Source organism: Aphelocoma coerulescens, chromosome 23, assembly GCF_041296385.1.
Source record: "Aphelocoma coerulescens isolate FSJ_1873_10779 chromosome 23, UR_Acoe_1.0, whole genome shotgun sequence".
NCBI classification, from domain to species: Eukaryota; Metazoa; Chordata; class Aves; order Passeriformes; family Corvidae; genus Aphelocoma; species Aphelocoma coerulescens.
Genome location: NC_091036.1, coordinates 6,790,673 through 6,808,666, shown reverse-complemented (window position 1 = coordinate 6,808,666; position 17,994 = coordinate 6,790,673). Strand labels below are relative to the sequence as shown.

The following is a 17,994-nucleotide window of genomic DNA, read 5'->3' as shown; positions in this document are numbered from 1 at the left end:
CAAGATGAGGCAGCTCTTCCCCTGTGCCAGGGCTCAGCTGTGCTGCACTGGAGGGCGCAGTACTGCAACCTTTACCCTTCCTTTCCCCCAAAACCGTCTCGCACCTGCTCCTCTCCCAGTCACACGTGCAGGGCTGTACCAGGAAGCGAGGCAGGGCGCATGTGTGCAGGTCCTGAACTCCTCAGTCCTCTGGAATTCACTCAACTTCATAAAGGAAATGAAAATGGATCAAGGAAAGGCGTTTATAACAAGTGGAAAGTTCTGCTTTGCCGAGTGTGGCTGGAGGGTGGGAACCCTGATGGCTCTGTCCCTTCTGCAGCAGGCTCAAGGTACGTGCAGACCTGAGTGTTACTTTTCCTTTCACTGTATGGCTTTGTTGGTAGGAGGAGAGATAAATTTTAATCAGTTTAAATGGGAATGATTCATGTAAAGTGAAATATTCCACGGCAAAGAAGCGACAGCTTAAAATCTCTCTATGGAAGGTGTCTTGCTGAGGGCTAGTGATGGACATAGTGATCTACTAGAATAAATGGGGGCAGGAAAAGATACATGGCAAACCTGCAGCTCTGAATTCCTGGCAGGATCTGCCTTTGGAGGATTGGGATTGAATGAGAAGTGTGGGGCAGCCGTGTCCAGGGGAGAGCGCAGGGGAGTCAGGCGGAATGTGTGGGCTGTAAATCAGTGAAATGCAGTGAGACCACGGGGAAAGCCCCTCGAAATGATAAAGGAGATTGTTCACACAAATGTCGGTCCTAATTCTAAAAGCTGTTGAGATGAAGATGTTTCATGAGAGATGAGGAAAACATTACATCACTCCTGCTTCCAGAGCCAATTTCCAGTCTTAAATAAACTGAGCTGCTCTGCTTCAAATTTCGACACCACCTTAGTGAGAACCAAGTGGTACTTCCTGCCCCCAAAGGTATTTTTAAATCATTCACATAATTTTCCTCTTTGACCAGGTCATGTTCAACTTTTCCCTCCTCAAAATGTGACACTGCTTTCAAAGGATTTTGCCATGATTTTGACCTGGGCTCCAGGGGAAGGCTCTCCCCCAGATGTGAACTACACAGTGAGGTATGAAAGGTAAGAGCTCCCAAACCATGTCTGATTGAAGGGGTGGCACAGGGACAACAACTGGGCATCTCTGCTGATTAATAACTGTCATAATGATCAATGACCTTCCACCAAAACGAATCAGGATCCATCTGGGAAGTATTCCAAACTCTGAGCACCGTTTGGTACCCACACTCCAAAGCCCTCCCTTCTCTTGCTCTATAAATCACAGCAGAACATGTTGAATATTTTGGTATGGTTGTTCCTTTCAGCCAGGATCGCCCAGAAAAATGGATGAAGGTTCCTCATTGCAAAAACATTCCCAGAACCTTCTGCAACCTGACTTGTGCCCTCTCCAACTTCTACGTTAAAGTCCGGGCTCGGGTGAAGGCGGTTTGGGGACAATTCCAGTCGCCGTGGGTGAAATCCCAGTTCAAGGATTACTACTCAGATGGTGAGTGCCTGGATGGAAGGACATTCCCACAAATGGACAGACCACACCCCCCAGCTGTCCAGGATCTTTATGGATGGCAGAGGTTTGAGTGAGCACAAACAGTAAGGAGCGGGATCATTTAGGAATGAATTTTGTAGCAAGTGTCAGAATTTGTTCACCAGTGCCCCAGCTGAACAAACTGGCTTCAAGCTGTCTGGGGTATTTTAGGTAAGAGGTGTCCTTTGCCTCCCTCTTATCACAAGATAACACTGGAAGTGAGGATCAGCCATGGAAAGTGTCACTGCTGGGAAGGTAAGAGCCAAGCAAGCCCCATTCTCACGTCTGCTCACTCAATTGCAGTGGAACTGGCTCCCCCTGTGCTGAACCTGAATGTCAAGGAGAATTTCATCCATGTGAGTGCCTCCTTCCCTCTGCCCACCTGTGTGGAGAACCTCACTTGGAAGTACGACCTTAACCTCTGGGAAGCGGGATCTGAAGACAAGGTCAGTAAAAGTGGCTCTTCTTGGATGAAATGGAGGAACTGAAAGAGCTTCAAATTTCTGGGCAGGGAGGGAGGGGCTGGATCCAGGCCCTGGAGGAAATGAGCCAGCCAAACCAGAGTTAAACCAAAGCCAGAGACAAAAAGTAGAAGTGTGTGTGTGCATCCTTATTTTTTTTTGGTAGTTCCCTATTTTTATCAGGAACGGGAGGCTACACTACAGTCAGTCTAAAGACCTGAGGTTTAAAACAACTAATCCAGGTGGCACTGGCAGCATTCCCTGGCAGAGCAGAGCACAGCACAGGAATTCCCACCCTGGATCCATAAACCCTGGGGGAGATGCCAGACATGGGGTCCTTCCATGCTCTTCCCAAGCCCTGAGGCCACACAAGGGATCCATGAGCTAAAGTGGTACAGAAACACCACCCCAATAATGAAAGAAGCATCTTTCCAATGCTCTGCTTTGTCTCCCAACAGAAGGAATATGATGGTTGCTTCAGGAAGGACACAGTGACCATCAACACCACTGCTCTCCGAGGCAATTACTGCTTCAGTGCCAGGGCTCTCTACGAAAGCATTGACTTGAAGCACAGCGAATTCTCCCAGCCTGTGTGTGTGCTACTAAACCACAAAGGTATGGCCCTTCCCAGCAAAGGATGTGGGGAGACATCCAATGAGGGCAAGGCAAAGATTGTCACCAAAATTAGCTTTTCAACACACAAAAAAAAGGCTTCCTGTTAAAGGGACTGGTTGGATTTTCTAGTGAACAGTTCCTGCTTTCTGTAGAAATATTTTCATTTTAAAAAGCCAGCCCTGAAATGTTTTCTGAAAACCTTGAATATTGTATGTCAGTGTAGAGCCCATAATTCCTGTAAAATACCACTCACAGGACATTATTTCTGTCTTTTACAGCAGTGGAGTGGAAGTTCCCACTTCTGGTCGTGATCCTTCTGTTTGTCCTCCCCATCTTTGTGGCCAGTCCCTTCATCTGCAGCCTGGTGAAACACGAGGCCAAGAAAAAGAAGATGCCTCAGGTTTTGGTATAGCCCAAATTCTGAAGTCCTCTCCTGACTCAGAATCTTGCTGTTTTTCAGAGGGTGACTGGGGAGGAGTGGGGGGTTCTTCACTTCACACTTTTACATTCATAATTCCCACTTGAAGTAATCTTTCTTACATCCAGACTTTTCTTTTAAAAGCATCACAGGCTCACGGTCTCATTTCTTCTCCCTGGTAGGATTTCTCTCAATTTAAAGCTGCAGGACCAACCTTCCACTTGGAGCTCAGTGAAAAGGAATTCTGCGGTGATGATCTGAGCTGCATGGAGAAGCCAATCCCACAGAGGAGGACAAACAGAGCTTTAGGAGGACATCACCTGCCATGGATGGCTTCTTTCCCATCATCATCATCGTCGTCATCATCATCATCAGAGGATGAGGAGGAAGAAGACAGCAGCGCTTTCATCCCATACAATGAAATGCCTCGGTATCCAAAGAGACTTCGCAGCTGTCAGCCACCCCCAGCAGCTCAGGGGGAAACCAGCTTGGATTCAGGATCTGAAGGTCTCTCTGTGGACAGTGAATCTGTGCTTGACCTCAGTGCCCTGGGTTTCACTCTCTTTGCAGAGAGGAGGGGTGAGGTGGACACCTCGGGATCCCAGGCAAACGAGGAGACATCCCTTTATCACTGTTCCTCTTTGGAAAGAATACCCCTCACTGAGGTGAGATTCCCAGGTGCCAGTGAGCATGGACAGGATGATGGAAACAGGGAAAAGCTGGGAATGACCCCCCTTCACCCCCTGCTGGGAGGGACTTGTGCTGAACCCGACGAGCACCACCCCCACAGAAAGGCTCCTCATTTCTCCAGGGATTACCAGAAACCCATCTCTGATCTGCAGCTCCAGATGGACTCGGGATCGCAGCCCGGAGAGGATCCCAGCAGCCAGCTGCTCATCCCCTTGTGGACACTGCAGGTGGCAGAGGATGAAGGCATTGCAAGTGACTGTGGCAGTGACAATTTTATGGAAGGGACACCGCCCGAATCCACGGTGCTGAGTGACGCCTTTGAGACTTCAAATACAGAGGGAAAATACGACCCAAAGTTTCAATTCCCAGGCTACGAGCACTCACATTACTTGGGAAGGATCTAAAGTACCCAAGCAGGTCTGTGGAGTGCCTGGAAAATGCTGGAGAGCTCCAGATATCCAGGCAAGGATCCTGGAAGGAACAAGGACAAAAAACTGATGTCTGGCCTATCAAGGCAATGGCTTCAGGGACACAAAAGGTGCATTATATTGCTAAGTGACCTCTGATAAGGTGCTCAGGCTCTGGCACAGCCTGAGCCAGCCAGGGGTGAGGGAGGCAGGGGCATCTCTGAGGTACCACCCAGCAAACAGCCACTGCCTCGGGGTCAGCTGAGATTCAGAGCAAGGGCACGGCTGCATGTGGGTTATGAAAGGCAAAAGCACAACCCAGCACTGGGTGAAACCATCAGCTGGGTCCTGGAAATGCAGGGTTGTGCCTGCATGTGGATTTGGAGCAGATTTTGAACCACCTCATGTCACCTTTGCTTCCCTGTAAGTGCAGAACTTGACGTGAAGTTCCTAACAGAGACATTCAGCACTGGTTTTTGTGGGATGAGAAGTTCTCCACCTCATCCTGCAGAGATCACCTTCTGTGTTGCAACAGAGGGAATTGAAGCCAAAGTCATAAATGTGCAGCATGTTTGTTTATTTATTTTTTGTTTTATACTTATTGAAGCTGAAATTCCTCCTGCTGTGCAGAATGTCTGAGAGCAATAATATTTTGATATAGAACTCCATGTGTACGTGGTTTTGTTTCCCAGAGCTACAAAGGGGGACTGCAGCTCATCCTGAAAAACATTCCATTTAAAACAGGACCCCATCCTGGGCTGGAGTGGAATTCTGAGACTTCCCAGCCAGGTCACTCTGGTCATTGGAAAAGCAGGACTGTGACTCTCTCTCTGAACAAAGAATTCCAGAATGGTTTGGGTTGGAAGGGATCCTGAAGTTCATCCCATCCCCTGCCAAGGGCAGGGACACCTTCCACTATCCCTGGCTGCTCCAAGCCCCGTCCAACCTGGCCTTGGGCACTTCCAGGGATCCAGGGGCAGCCGCAGCTTCTCTGGGCACCCTGTGCCAGGGCCTCCCCACCCTCACAGGGGAGGATTTCAGTCCAGTATCTAATCTCAATCTCCCCTCTGGTAGTTTACAGCCATCACCTTTGTCCCATCACTTCATGCCCTTGTAAAGGCTTTAAAAAGGAGCCTTTGTGTAAAGGAGTCACAGGAAAGCAAAACATTAAAAGGAAGAGGGAGACACTCCCCAGCCATTCTCTGCACTGGGGGAGGGCTCAGCTGAGGGGAGGGTGTTGATGGAGGGTGTGAAAGCTGAAATCTTCTGAGAATCAGGAGAAAAGAAGCAAGGGCTGATAGGAGGGATTGGGAACTGCTTTGAAGCAGGATGTACTAATTAAGGTCGTGAATTAAAGTCAAAAGGGGAGGTGAGGGGAAGGATTCACCAACTGGAATATTCCTTTGTCATCAAAGTGTCCTTAGGTACATCCTGCATTGTTATCCCTCCAGTTCATTTGGAAAGATTCAGGTGATCCAAATATAATCACCACCCCATTTCTTGTGCAATCAAGGAAAAGCCCCCGGGCTTTGACTTACAGGAAGCCTTGAAGTTGTGTAACCTCTACCCAATTATTTTGACACGTCCCAGCTCTGCAAACAGCCTGGGATCAGCTCTTTGTCTTGTCCAGAGAACTGAGGGACAGGCTGCAGGCCAGGTGAGCTGGACAGGTGGTGGCAGCATCCAACTCCTCCACATTTTCTTATCACAGCATCAGAGAATCATTTCCTTTGGAAAAGGCCCTGGAGATCATCGAGTCCAACTGTGAACCCACCCTGTCCCCAAGTGCTACATCCACACATGGAGGGCTCATGCCCAGCAGTCACCAGGTTTGCTGCAGTCCCACTGCGAGGAAATCAAACGTTTGAGAGTTTGGAAGTTGAAACTCTAATTTTGAACTTCAAAGTAGAGTTTTGGGCATCTTCAGGTCCCTAAAAATTCGGAGAGGTGTTTCCTGGGCTATTCAAAGGTGACATCTTGCTAGAAATAAGGGCAGAGATAAAGTTTGAAGTTCTGTTCTCAGAACTGAAGTCTCAGGTGCACTCCAAGCTCTGCCCCATCACACAGCAGGAGCGTGAGGGAAGGGAAAAATGGAAATACTTTTAGCAGGCTGTTCAGGAAACACCCTAACAAACAGTTGTACTTAATTAGACACTGGTGGATAGGTGTGTCTTGTTTAACAAACTGTGAGGCCTCTGTCTTTGTCCAGGTGAGCTGAGAATGACAAAATGCCAGTGATGCACCATGGCAGGGTTGGAAGCACAGAGCCCTGTTAATATCCAAGCGGGGCAGGGAACAGAAACAGCGTCAGGAACAGGAAATCCACAGATGAGGAGGGAAGCAGAAGGGGTTTGTGAATTCCATCACATGCTTGGCCACAAGGATAGAGCAATCAGTGTGCATTCAGCTTCAGAAGCACACAGGGTTTGTATTTGAAAACATAACCTAACAACATCCTAAAACCTGAACACACTGTGGGAAAAGGACTGTATCCCTGCCTTGTTGTCCATACAAGCTCCCAGTTCTTACCACGTGGAGGCAGGATATCCAGAACAGGCCTTTACACTGTAAGCAGCCACAAAAATAAACATTGTAGGTCTACAACGGCCTCTGCAAAAAGCTGTGCTCCTCCTGTGGAAAGGCCACCGCTCTTTTACCTCTTTCCCACATCAGAACCTGGTGGAGCAGAGTCAGGGCAGAGCTGAGGAGCTCCTGCTCTGCCCAGGCTGCAGCAAGGCACGTCCTGATCCTTTGGTTCCCATCCAAGCTCAGTAAGAACAACAGAAGAGCATAAAACCCAGTGCTCTGACTTTCATTTTAAGCAAGTATTGAGAAGTATTTTTTAAGGCAATAGGTGCATTGCTTGCAGCAGGTATGAAACGAACCAGGTGCACTAAGTTTTAATATCTACAGTTGTAACAAGCTCAAGTTACCCGACCAGAAAAGCAAACCTAAAACCCTAGGAACCTCAGGGAGGGCTTTCAGGCAGGAAGCTCTCAGCAAAAAGGTATTTGGCTCTTTATCAGGAGCTGGGGATTTTCTCAGCCTCTGGCTTGTGCACCTTTGTACAGTCAGGTGTGCACTGGAGGGGAGAGGTGCTCCTGCTGTCACTCTCCCGGTCTCACACATGCGCAGGGCTCCGAGCAGCCGGGAGGTCAGATCCCAGGGAAGGCAGGACAGGAGCTCTGCTCTGCTCCGTTACTGAGCAACAAATCCAACCTGGCCTGGCAAGAAAGAATTCAGCTCTCTTAAAAGGTGATTCACCTGCACACAGGAGCAACTGCCTGCTCTCCCAGCCCAGCCTGCAGAGCTATTCATGAAGCGATTTCTGATCGTCCTGGCTGGAGTTTCAGTGATCGGTAAGTCCTGAGCTCTGCTCTGCTCTCGCTGATTGTGGTGTTTCTGTTTGATCCTGGAGTCTGGACTTCTATCCTGTTTCCTGAATTATCACCTAGAGAATGAGCTCTTGTCTGAGTTCTCTTCTATGTTGATCTGTCCTTGTAGTAACTCCCATGTGGGGTTGGTATGCTTGAAGGATTAGTAGGGAGAGGAAGAGATTCCTTCACTTCAAAGGGTTTGTCACTGTGCTACAACCCAAATCCTACAGGAGCGAAGGATATTCACTGATTTCAGGGGGCTTTGGAACAGTCTCCTTATGTCTTAAGCAAAGGCACAAATGACTATAAGAACAGCCCTGATTTTAAAAGAGGTACAAATAAATAATGTAATCTTAAAATGAGAGCGTCATCATAGAGTGCTTTGGGTTGGAAGAGACTTAAAGCCCATCTCATGCCACCCCCTGCCATGGGCAGGGACACCTCCCACTGTCCCAGGGCACTTCAAGCCCCATCCAGCCTGGCCTTGGACACTGCCAGGGATCCAGGGGCAGCCACAGCTTCTCTGGGCACCCTGTGCCAGGGCCTCACCTCCCTCACAGGGAACAATTTCTCCCTTATATCTAATCGAGATCTACCCTCTAAAAGCCATTTAATCCTATTCCAGATGTGACAAGCTCACTGCAGGGTGAATGAAGGATAAACTTGCTCTTTCCAAACACCAGCTTTTCACCATTCAGCCTTGTCATTCATCTGCTTGTGGCTGGGATCTTACACTGTGAAGCTCCTGTACTGCAGGGACTGTCACACTGCGAAATATCCTGGTTTTCCCCTGCCCACACTTGACTGTGCCTGTGTTATGCTGCTTTGCATAACAGAGTTTTAGCATGGATAAATGTGGGAAGACAGAGATTTCCTACTCCTGATAAGATAGGGGTATTTGTGACTCAGTTGTCAGGGTGCTCAGACAGGGAATCCCACCCCCTTCATACCCACATTGCTGCCTCCTGCTGAGCCTGGAATGAGCAGAGGCAGACGTGGAGCTGCAGATGAAGTCAGGACAAACTCCAGAGTAGCCAGCAGCCCATTTCTGCACCACTTCCCTGCCCAAATGCCACACACAAGACTGAGAAGGGCTCTGTGCCTTTCTGCCTAACCCTCCTCCCATTCAGCCAGCGAGTTTGAATTGGTGGCACTCGGTTCTGCTCCATGGGGGGAAGCTTGGAGCGAGGATCCAGGTGGGATTTAGTCTCTGCTCAATGTGATCTTGTCCAAGGCACCCCCATCCCAGTGCTCAGTTTGCCCATCTGTGCTATTTTCATTTGCTCACCCCACTTTTTCACAAGGGCTGAACCCTCACGTGCTCCAGGTGTTTATCAATGCCACAAACCAAGAGCTGAGGAATGCATAAATGATCTACCTTTGAGGGTCTGCCTATAATCTGAATTCACAGCGTTTATAAATCCTGAAGCTGCAAGCTCTTGTGGATCAGCCTTGGGAAAATTTTGCACTGTGTTTTCTCATGATAAGAGAGAGATAAAAGCCTCAAGGACTTTTCTGCAGCATCTCAGAGCCAGTTTGCTGCAGGAGGGCCTGTGGGATCCTGCTCTCCAGGGATATGTTTGCAGGGGCAGGGGACACCCCTGCCCCCCCAAAGCCAGAGCCATTCTCCCCAGGGAAGAGGAGCAGGGCTTGGAAAGCAGGGAGCTGGCTGAGCTGTTTGCTCTCACCCTGGCACACCCAGGTCAGAGTCCAGACATCAGGTGTCGCTCTGTACAGGCAGTTTCCATCCAACAAAACATGGAGCATGAGAGGAGAATGGCAGCCACATCTTCAGGGAGGTGACGCTGAGCTCTGCGTGTCACTTCCTTGAGCAGGGGCAGGAAGCAGAGACATTCACAGACGTAATTCTGGGCTTGAAAACAGGTTATTATTCTTATTTTACCACCCATTTAAGTGCTCTTAAAGAAACCGGACTAGAAATTCAAGGATTCTCTTTCTGACTTGAGTTTTTGAGGCTTTTCTGTATAAATTCCTGACTTACATTTCTTTGGGATGAGTCAGTTGTCTGCAAGGTGTGTGATGTGAGCACAGTTTGAAGTCTTGTTCTACTCAAGCTCCTTCCTTTCAGCCCAGCTTTAGCAAAATAGCACAGGATCAATGTTCATCTGAGGGCTGAGATGTCAGAAAATGCTTTTTAATACCAGTTTCTCTGCTCCTTCAGGCATTGTGACTACAGAGAGATCATCATGTCTGAAGCGTGCAGCATTTTCTTCCACAAACTTTGAGAACATCCTGACCTGGGAAACAGAGGCAGATATTCCCCCTGGCACTGTATTTGATGTCCAATACAAACAGTAGGTGAAGTTTGCTTCTTTGGGGCTGTTCTTAGGGCTCTCAGAGAGAGAAAGGGCCAAGAGAAGAGTTGGTTTTGCTGTTTCTCATGCCTGTATAATTTATTATTTATTATGAGGAGAACTCACCAAAGGACAGAATTATTCAAAGTGGGAGATGATGCCCATTTAAGCAAATATTTTACATCTTGGGTTGCTTTGCTCCATTACTGAGCTACTCTTGCCTTCAGCAACTTCCTTCTCTCTATTCCATTTTCCTCTGGTTCTGTTCAACCAAACAAACCCAAACCCTTGTTTTGTCCTCAGGTATGGAGAGAAATCCTGGCTCACCAAGAATGAGTGCCAGAGCATCACCCAGCTCTTCTGCAACCTCACCCAGGAGACAGAGAACTTCAGGGAGCATTTCTATGGCCGGGTGAGGGCCAGGAACTGCTCCTCCAGCTGGGTGCGCTCCGAGAGGTTCGAGCCCCGCAAAGAGAGTAGGTACCACTGCAAGCCACCAAATCCTCCTTCCTGCGACCTTTAGGGCAGCATTTCCTCTCCTCTCAGCCCTGCAAGGCTCTGTGCTTGGTGGGGAGGGAGTGAAGGCCTGGAGGTTTGTATTGGGCAAGGAGGTAAATGAGCAATGGGCAGGGCCTCATGTGAGATCTGACCCTAAAGTCTCCTGATCCCAGAGGAGAAAAGGAAAAGCCAGGTGTGCTGGAAGGGAGAGCTGCTGGTGAGAGGCATAAAGAAATGAGTAAGACATGATGAGAAACCTGAGCCCAGCGAGTGCCAGCAGCTGTGAAATGGGATAAGCATCCATTCCAATGGATGCTTCATGTTCCCAACCCCTGAGTGAGCCCTACTGCAGACACACAACGCAGCCTTTGGGGGCCTTATTGGCTCTGTGGATAAAATTTCCCCACTGAAAAATCACCAAGAATAATTCAAGGTGGCATCAGCAGCCAATGGTTGTGAAGAGCCTTCAGACCTGTGCACCAAAAAAGCTGGGAAAGCTTGGATTGAACCTCTTTTCAGTGCTGGGTGTAGCGTGTGCCTGTCCCCAGAGATGAGTGCAGGCACAAAAGCCCTGTAAATGTGATGGAGGGTGGGAATTGGGGTTTGGGCAGCTGAGTGCCTGTGATGGGATTTCACCCCTCACACACACGTGGAGGAGGATATCCTGCACAGGGAAAGGGAACATGGAGCTGGGAGAACAAGGTCCTAAGGAAAGGCCTGGGGCGAGAATTCCTGGGGACAAACACTGTGCAGGTACAGAACCCCAAAACCACCTCTACCTCCAGTGGCCTGACTTCTGCCATGCTCATACAGCTCAGACACCTTTTTGTATAAACAGGAAGAACAATTTCAGTGACTCTGGGGTGTGTTTAAGATATCAGATGATATTAAAACAGCTGACACTGCCTGTTCTGTCTTTCCTAGCCATTATAGGAGCACCACAAGTGGAATACATTCCCTATGTCCGCTCCATCAAGTTCCTTATCCGGCCCCCCGTTACCCCCCTGCGGGGTGAGGATGACCAGCAGCTCACTGTGGAGGACATTTACAGCAAATTCGGGCCTGTGGATTATCACCTGACAATATTCAACCAGAGGACACACCAGCAGGTAAAGCACCAACTCAGGCACTGGGATTTTCTAAATCCCATTTCAAATAAGCTGGAGCAGGGTCTGAGTTTACACAGGATGGAGCAGATTTCTGACGTACAAGGAGAAGTCTTGGGAGTCTTTGACTCTCAGGAGAACAGGAACTTTAACCATTCTTCTTAAATTCTGGGGAAAAAAAGGACTTTCCAAAACTGCTGTATAATTAGCAAAAAGTAAAACCATTGGTGACTAAGAAAATTACTTAATTAGTTCAAGTCTTAAGAAACTGAAATGCAACATTAAATGCAGAAATAATAGAAAACAAAATTATATAAATATTCCGAATTCCATACACACAGAGTAATTACAGCCCTGTACGACCTCATTAGTAAATAATATTTTATGCTGAATTTTTCAATCTGAAAGAAAATTCAATCGTCCTAAAATACAGATTTTACCTTTCTTTTCAACAGTGGACAAAGAATGAGCACAACAAAGAATTTGAAGTTTCCAATTTGGACCCAGACACTGAATACAATGGAACAGTTTATATCTGTCTGCTCCAGAGAAGGAGCAAACCTCAAGTGTTTTGGGTCAAAACACTGGCAGGTGAGGCTGTTAACTCTGCTGAAAGTTGAAAAGTCCAGCTGGGATATTGGATGCACAAAATACATTGATTTTCAACACGGAACGTTTTAATAGTTTAAAAATTCATTCTGATGAGACGAAACCTGTGACATCACCCAGCTAATTGTGACATTTTTCTAATCCATCTCTCCTTCCACTTGTTCTCTTCCCAGACAAGACGTGGATCCTCTACTGTTTGGTGGCCCTGGCGTTCTGTGCAGGGCTGGTCTTTGCTGCCGGCACTTACGTGATCTACAAATACATCAAACAGCGCAGTGCCCAGCCCAGGGCCTTGGTGAGTGCCCTTCAGCCACTGCAGCTCAGCTTGGAAATCACAGAATCACCACTGCCTGCGGCTGGAAGGGACCTGAAAGATCACTTAGTCCACGCCCTGCTATGGGGTCCACACCTTCCACTGTCCCAGCCTGGCCTTGGACACTTCCAGGCATGGGGCAGCCACAGCTTCTCTGTGCCAGGGCCTCACCACCCTAAAGATTTTCTCCCCAGTATCCAATCTAAACTCATCCTCCTTGATTTAAAGGGTAAATGAGCTGTGTCTGGGCAATCAGTGCAGATTACTGGCACTTTCTAGAGGGGTGCTCAGAACCTGCCCCAAACTGAGCCCCTCGGGTAAGGCAGCTAAACCGAGGCATCCTAAATCCCTAGTTCCCCTTGAAATCCTAGGATTCGCACCTATCCCTCATCTCCCACAGCAGGAATTGGGTTTTCATGCTAATGAGCTCAAGGATTTTCATGCTATTTCTGTGCTGCAGGGCTTAGGCCAAATTTTACAAAAGCAAAAGCCGGAGTTTTTCTTCCTCATGTTTCAAGATTGTTCAATTGATACACAATGGGAAATGTCTGAATTCCTGTGAAGGATCATTCCCCAGGGAAAAAAAAACCCCAGAGTTCTTTTGTCAGCAGAGCAGATCCTTGGTGGTTGTTACTGACTTTTACTGACACTCCTCCAAAGAAATTGTTAAAGTAACTAAAGCAAACCTTCAAGGTCACAGCTTCTTGTTAATAACCCATGGTTGTTTATCTGTTCCACCAGGACTTCAGAGGGATTCCGTCATTCCAGCCCCTCACGCTGACAGTGGAGCACATCATAAAGCCCCTTAGTTTATCCAAACCTTCCCTTTTCATCCCTGAAGTGCAGCTGGCACAGATGAGCCAACATTTGGACTGGGCTCCGGAGCCACCACGGCCTTTCTGTCCCTACCAGCAGCAGGTGGATGTTCCAGCATTCCAGCTGCCCCCTCAGCCATCCCAGGTGGAAATCACAGCTCTGACTGGTTACACTCCTCAAACAGCTGCACAGAGCATTCCTGCTGCCACATCCAGCACAAGCGTGCCCCTGACCTACGGGGTGTGTGTGGAAGGCACAGACCACGCCAACAGGAGCTCACAGCCGGACCAAAGGATGAAGAAAGTTTCTCCAGATCATTCTGTGCATGAAAAGCTCCAAACCCAGGGGCTGGGAAAGAGCTGCAGCCAGTGGGATTACAAAGAGCAGCAGCCAAAGGTGGCACTGTGGAAGAGCAGGGACAGACTGGAGTCGGTTCTGCTCCAGGGGAGCCCTGGGCAGACCCAGCTGCTGCTGCAGAGTGACAGGCTGGAAAGTCCAGAGTGTGTGTCCCAGCTGTCCCTGTCTTTGCTGGAACAGGGAGGATGCTACAGACAACAGACAGAGCTGCCACTGCTGCTGTCTGCAGGGACAGCTGAGCCAGACTATGTTCCAGAGGATGGACTGCTGGCACCTCTGTCAGCAACCCTCCTTCTCTCAGTCCGGACTGGGAACGATTTCTCCGGAGAGAACCACCCGGAGCAGTGGATGCTGCCGGAGTCATTCCTACACCCTGCAAACAAAGTGCAGCTCCCAGAGACTGCAGGCATGGAAATGTTCCCAGCAGCAAAGGAGCTGAGCTGCACAGAACTGAGCGTGTCCCCAGACAGCAGCTCAGGCCGGGTCAGGGGCACTCCTCTCACCATGCTCTTCAAAGATTTGGACTTAAAAGTGCAGTGGGATGAGGATGATAACACAGAATTTTATTAGGATGACTTAATGGTGTTAAAATCCAGGTGATGTTTTCTTGCATGAAACAGAAGCAATGCAAAACCACAGCTAATGCTGGCTGTATTAACGTGCTCAGGGCTGTCAGCCTGTTCCATTGTGGGCTTTGGTGCCTTTACTGATAGAATTACTCCTTGTTACACTGCAATACTGTACCTTTGCACTTAAACAACAAGTCTTTCTTTCTTGCATATTCTCAAATCTATTATGTGTTGGGTTACTTTAAAAGATGAGTTAAGATCCCATTTCCAACTCCGAATTCAGTTTACTGAAAATTTAGCAAAATTCACAACAGAAACTGCCTTTGCTCTTTACCAACACCAAAGATCGAGGGCTAAGATGTATCCACACCTAGAAGAAATTCAGGTATGCAAACCTAAAAGAATTCACCATGGTAGAGTAAAAGAAGTAAATAGTTATTGGTGTTCTAGCCTTGGATAAATGACTTGGAAAACAGTATTCTACTTCCCTGGGATGGACTTTGCCTTTAAAGGAGTCCTTGAAACTGATAACAGCTCCTGATGCCACAGTTCTGTGAAATATGTCCCTGTACTCTGTGGTTTTTAATACTTGTACAAAGATAAAGCCTTTTTTAGTACCTGTACAAAGATAAAGCCTTTTTCATCTCTGCAACAGATTAATGCAGCCTTGGCCCAGTTCTGAGATTTCTCAGCTGCTGCTCCTTTCCTTCTCTGCAATAGCCACACATTCTCTTCTTCCCTTGAGATCCCCAGGGATGAAGCACCTGGGATCACATTCCAGGCAGGCAGGGATGTGAGGATTTACAGCACTCCCGGTCCAACCCTCAATCTCAGTTTACCCCAATCCCAATCCATGCACTCAGTAATCCACAAAGGAGACCGGGGAGGTCTTGAGCTCTTCCTCCCACCCCTCACTGACACTGCCCATGAGGAACCTGCTCCATGTTCCTGGCACATCCTCCAGAGCTGCCATGACCATTTTTTGGGAGCCAAAATCCTCGGAGCACTTGCATCTCCACCAAAAGCAAGTTAAATTCTAAATTCAGGGGCCAAAGGAGGCAATTATTTTTCATCCAGAGGAAAGCACAGTTCAGCCTGTTCATTTCCAGTGCTGTGGTGAAAAATGTGTCAGAGGACATCAGTTTTAGAGAAGTGGAAGCATTTACAGGAATAAGCAGGGTTTGACTGGTATGGGGAAGTATTCACTCGAAGAGACTAAGGCTCACCAGAGGTAAAATTCAGCTGTTCCCACTCCAAGTGCACTTGGGGGTTTTCTCAGCCCAGGGAAGCTGAAGCTAAAGGCTAAATTCCACTTGCTTTGGGGTGGTTTTGCAAATAAGCCATAGGCTCATGAAGTGAAGATTTTTGATGATTCAACCCAAGATTGAAGAAATAGTCTTAGAAACTTTACAGGCCAAGGTTCAGCTCTGAGCTCCAGCACCAACAACTGACGAAGAGCCACAGCCCTGTGAGGCCAAAAGGTCAAAATTCCAAGTGTGGTGAAGAAGTGTCAAGCACTGAGTATCAAAGATTGAAATATGTGCACGGCTTGGGCAGCGACCAGCAGGACATTTCCAGGGAGCTCACCCCATACCATTCACTGCTAAAGGGTTTGTGGAATGCCCTTTGATCTGTTTCCTGTACTCTGTGCCCCAAAAAACAATGCACAGAGAAATGCTGCAGCTCCTGGAGTGGTTCCCAAGGACTGTGAGACCCCAGGGGTGACATTTTTTCCCACTAAACCTCTCCAGAGATGCATTTAAAGCCAGTGATGCAATTACCTTATTCAGAGTTGCCTGTGGGCTGCATATCTTGTGTCAACAACATTCCCAGTGATGCTACTCAGGGAATAATCAAATGCCACAATATCAACATTTTGGATTGTGTTATGAAATATAACCCCCAGCACAGGAAGAGTATGGGCAGAGTTGTGTGGAAGGGATGGGGGCCTTGGGAGAGCATTTGAATGTGCTGCTAAAATCACATTATTTTCTATTTTAAAAGCTTTTCCAAATCCCTCAGCAGAATCCCTGCTGCAGGGTCTGATCATGCCCAGACTGTATAAATGTGTCATCTTGGTGGAGGGCAGATGGCAACTGAGGAAAGTCTAGGAATGGATTTTTAGAATGCACGTTGGTGCCTAAAGATGCAAAGTGTCCCCGAGCTGGGACATCCATCTCTCCTTCAGGCCCTTAAATACCTTCAGGGCTGCATTACCCCTGACTGAACAAAAGGCAGGAATGATTCCAGCCCCATCCCATCCTGCCTGTTCCACCCTCCAGCAGCTGTAATGCCCAGGGATCACAGGCAGGAGAGCCCTGTCCTTTGGAGGGACTGACTGCAATATCCCCAACTTCCTGCTCTCGTCATGGCTTAGTCAATATTGATCTTTGAGGCCTGGATCTTCTGAGCAGAGGGAGATTGGTTCTTGTCTCATGAGTCACCTTCTAAATTTAACACATAGATCATCCATTCTCAAGCTGCTTCTCTTTGGAAAAGCTTGGAAAGAGAGGTTCATGCTGTTGAAGGAATGTGTCATCCTTGCTGACCTCACTGCCTTCCTCTGTTCAGAACCAAACTGATCCATTTGTGTCAAACAGCTGCTCCAGGACATCCTTATCTCCATCTCCTTCTGTGTAAGAACATTGCCAGGTAAACAGCAGGATTTCAACATTGTTCCAAAGGTCTCCCCATGCAAACCATCTGTGCCTAACAGCACTCTGCTCCTCAGTCATCCTGGCTGCTCCAGATAACAGTTCTGATAGCTCTGGATAATAAAATCAAGGAGTGTGTGTGTCCCCAGCAGATGTCACGCCGATGACAGGTGAGCGCTGCAGTTCAGTTGTCACAAGGACACCAGAGGAGCAGGTGGCAGCTGAAACCCTAGAGCAAAGCATTGCTCTTTGTCTTCTCAGCTAAATCTGGGAGCTGGCACTTGCTCACTCCCCGAGCAGCAGCCCTGCTGGAAGCTCAGCAGGGATCCTTGCCCGGGGATGAACACTCTGCAAGCCAAGGATCCCTTTCTCCCTCCCTGTTTGTTCCTTTATTTTGGCACTGGAGGGTGTTTGAGCACTATGAAAAATCACCGGTGAGTTTTTTAACAAGTTCTGTGAGGAAAATCTTACTCGAGGGACAAATGGGAAGCTCCAAATTCTGGAGACAGAATGAAGGAGAGCTCACAGAATATCCTGGGCTGGAAGGGACCACATGGATCATCAAGTTCAACTCCTGGTGCTGCAAAGATACCTCAACAATCCCACCTTGTGCCTGGCAGTGCTGTCCAAACGCTCCTGCAGCTCTGGCAGCCTCGGGGCCGTGCCCATTCCCTGGGCAGCCTGTTCAGTGCCCAGCACCCTCTGGGGAAGAGCCTTTCCCTGATATCCAGCCTAAACCTCCCCTGAACCAGCTCCAGGCATTCCCTGGGTCCTGTCCCTGCTCACAGAAACCAGAGATCAGTGCCTGCCCCTCTATAGAAAATAAATTTTATAACAGAGGGTTGATGTGACAAAATGGATGAAATTATTCATTTTAAGCAGAATAGATGATAATTACACATTACTTCTCATATACAAAATTCAGGGAAGCTCTTGAGTGGCCATGGATCCAAAACCAATGAAAGGGAAGTGTTCCTTCCCTTCAACAGCTCAGCTCACAGCAAAGTGCATTCAGACATGCCAGCCCAGTCCTTCCTGTTTAGTGCTTTCTTAGGAATGTCTCAAACAGCCACTAAATGAACTTCACACCTGGAGGTCCTGGGAGTTCTGGTGCTGATCCTGCTGGGTTTCTTCTTTGTTTGGATGGTGAAGCAAACAAGGTTCCTAGAAATGGATTCTACTGGTACTGTGCCAAAGTTGATGGTAGAATTCATTCCCACAAGGCCTTCAAGACACATCACCTGCT

General features: G+C 48.2%; 3 protein-coding genes across 8 annotated transcripts in view; 2 read left to right on the top strand and 1 right to left on the bottom strand.

Annotated features, from left to right (window-relative positions):
- Positions 1-17,994, bottom strand: part of GRHL3 (grainyhead like transcription factor 3) — a 116,904-nt gene that overhangs the window by 66,943 nt on the left and 31,967 nt on the right. The gene's annotated exons all lie outside the window — the stretch shown is intronic.
- IFNLR1 (interferon lambda receptor 1) lies at positions 138-4,768 on the top strand. 3 transcript variants are annotated; one of them, XM_069036015.1, is made up of 7 exons: positions 138-329; positions 960-1,074; positions 1,326-1,507; positions 1,847-1,989; positions 2,463-2,619; positions 2,898-3,025; positions 3,220-4,768. In XM_069036015.1, the coding sequence occupies exons 1-7, from the start codon at positions 218-220 to the stop codon at positions 4,129-4,131; spliced, it is 1,749 nt and encodes a 582-aa protein (XP_068892116.1). In that variant the 5' UTR covers positions 138-217; the 3' UTR covers positions 4,132-4,768. The 3 variants fall into 3 exon arrangements, with proteins under 3 accessions (XP_068892116.1, XP_068892115.1, XP_068892114.1); XM_069036014.1 differs by having other exon boundaries at positions 960-1,083; positions 2,898-3,019; XM_069036013.1 differs by having other exon boundaries at positions 960-1,083.
- IL22RA1 (interleukin 22 receptor subunit alpha 1) lies at positions 7,212-14,748 on the top strand. The gene is made up of 7 exons (XM_069035963.1): positions 7,212-7,493; positions 9,694-9,826; positions 10,130-10,302; positions 11,249-11,433; positions 11,886-12,021; positions 12,213-12,334; positions 13,094-14,748. Exons 1-7 carry the CDS (start codon positions 7,451-7,453, stop codon positions 14,093-14,095), a joined length of 1,794 nt encoding a protein of 597 aa, XP_068892064.1. The 5' UTR covers positions 7,212-7,450; the 3' UTR covers positions 14,096-14,748.

Excerpts from the sequence above, each read along its gene's own strand:
- IFNLR1 (XM_069036013.1), top strand. The coding sequence starts at position 218 with ATGAAAATGGATCAAGGAAAGGCGTTTATAACAAGTGGAAAGTTCTGC. Across the intron at positions 1,084-1,325 it reads TACACAGTGAGGTATGAAAG|CCAGGATCGCCCAGAAAAAT; the intron begins GTAAGAGCTCCC and ends TGTTCCTTTCAG. Across the intron at positions 3,026-3,219 it reads AGAAGATGCCTCAGGTTTTG|GATTTCTCTCAATTTAAAGC; the intron begins GTATAGCCCAAA and ends TCTCCCTGGTAG.
- IL22RA1 (XM_069035963.1), top strand. The coding sequence starts at position 7,451 with ATGAAGCGATTTCTGATCGTCCTGGCTGGAGTTTCAGTGATCG. Across the intron at positions 11,434-11,885 it reads ACCAGAGGACACACCAGCAG|TGGACAAAGAATGAGCACAA; the intron begins GTAAAGCACCAA and ends TCTTTTCAACAG. Across the intron at positions 12,022-12,212 it reads TTGGGTCAAAACACTGGCAG|ACAAGACGTGGATCCTCTAC; the intron begins GTGAGGCTGTTA and ends TTCTCTTCCCAG.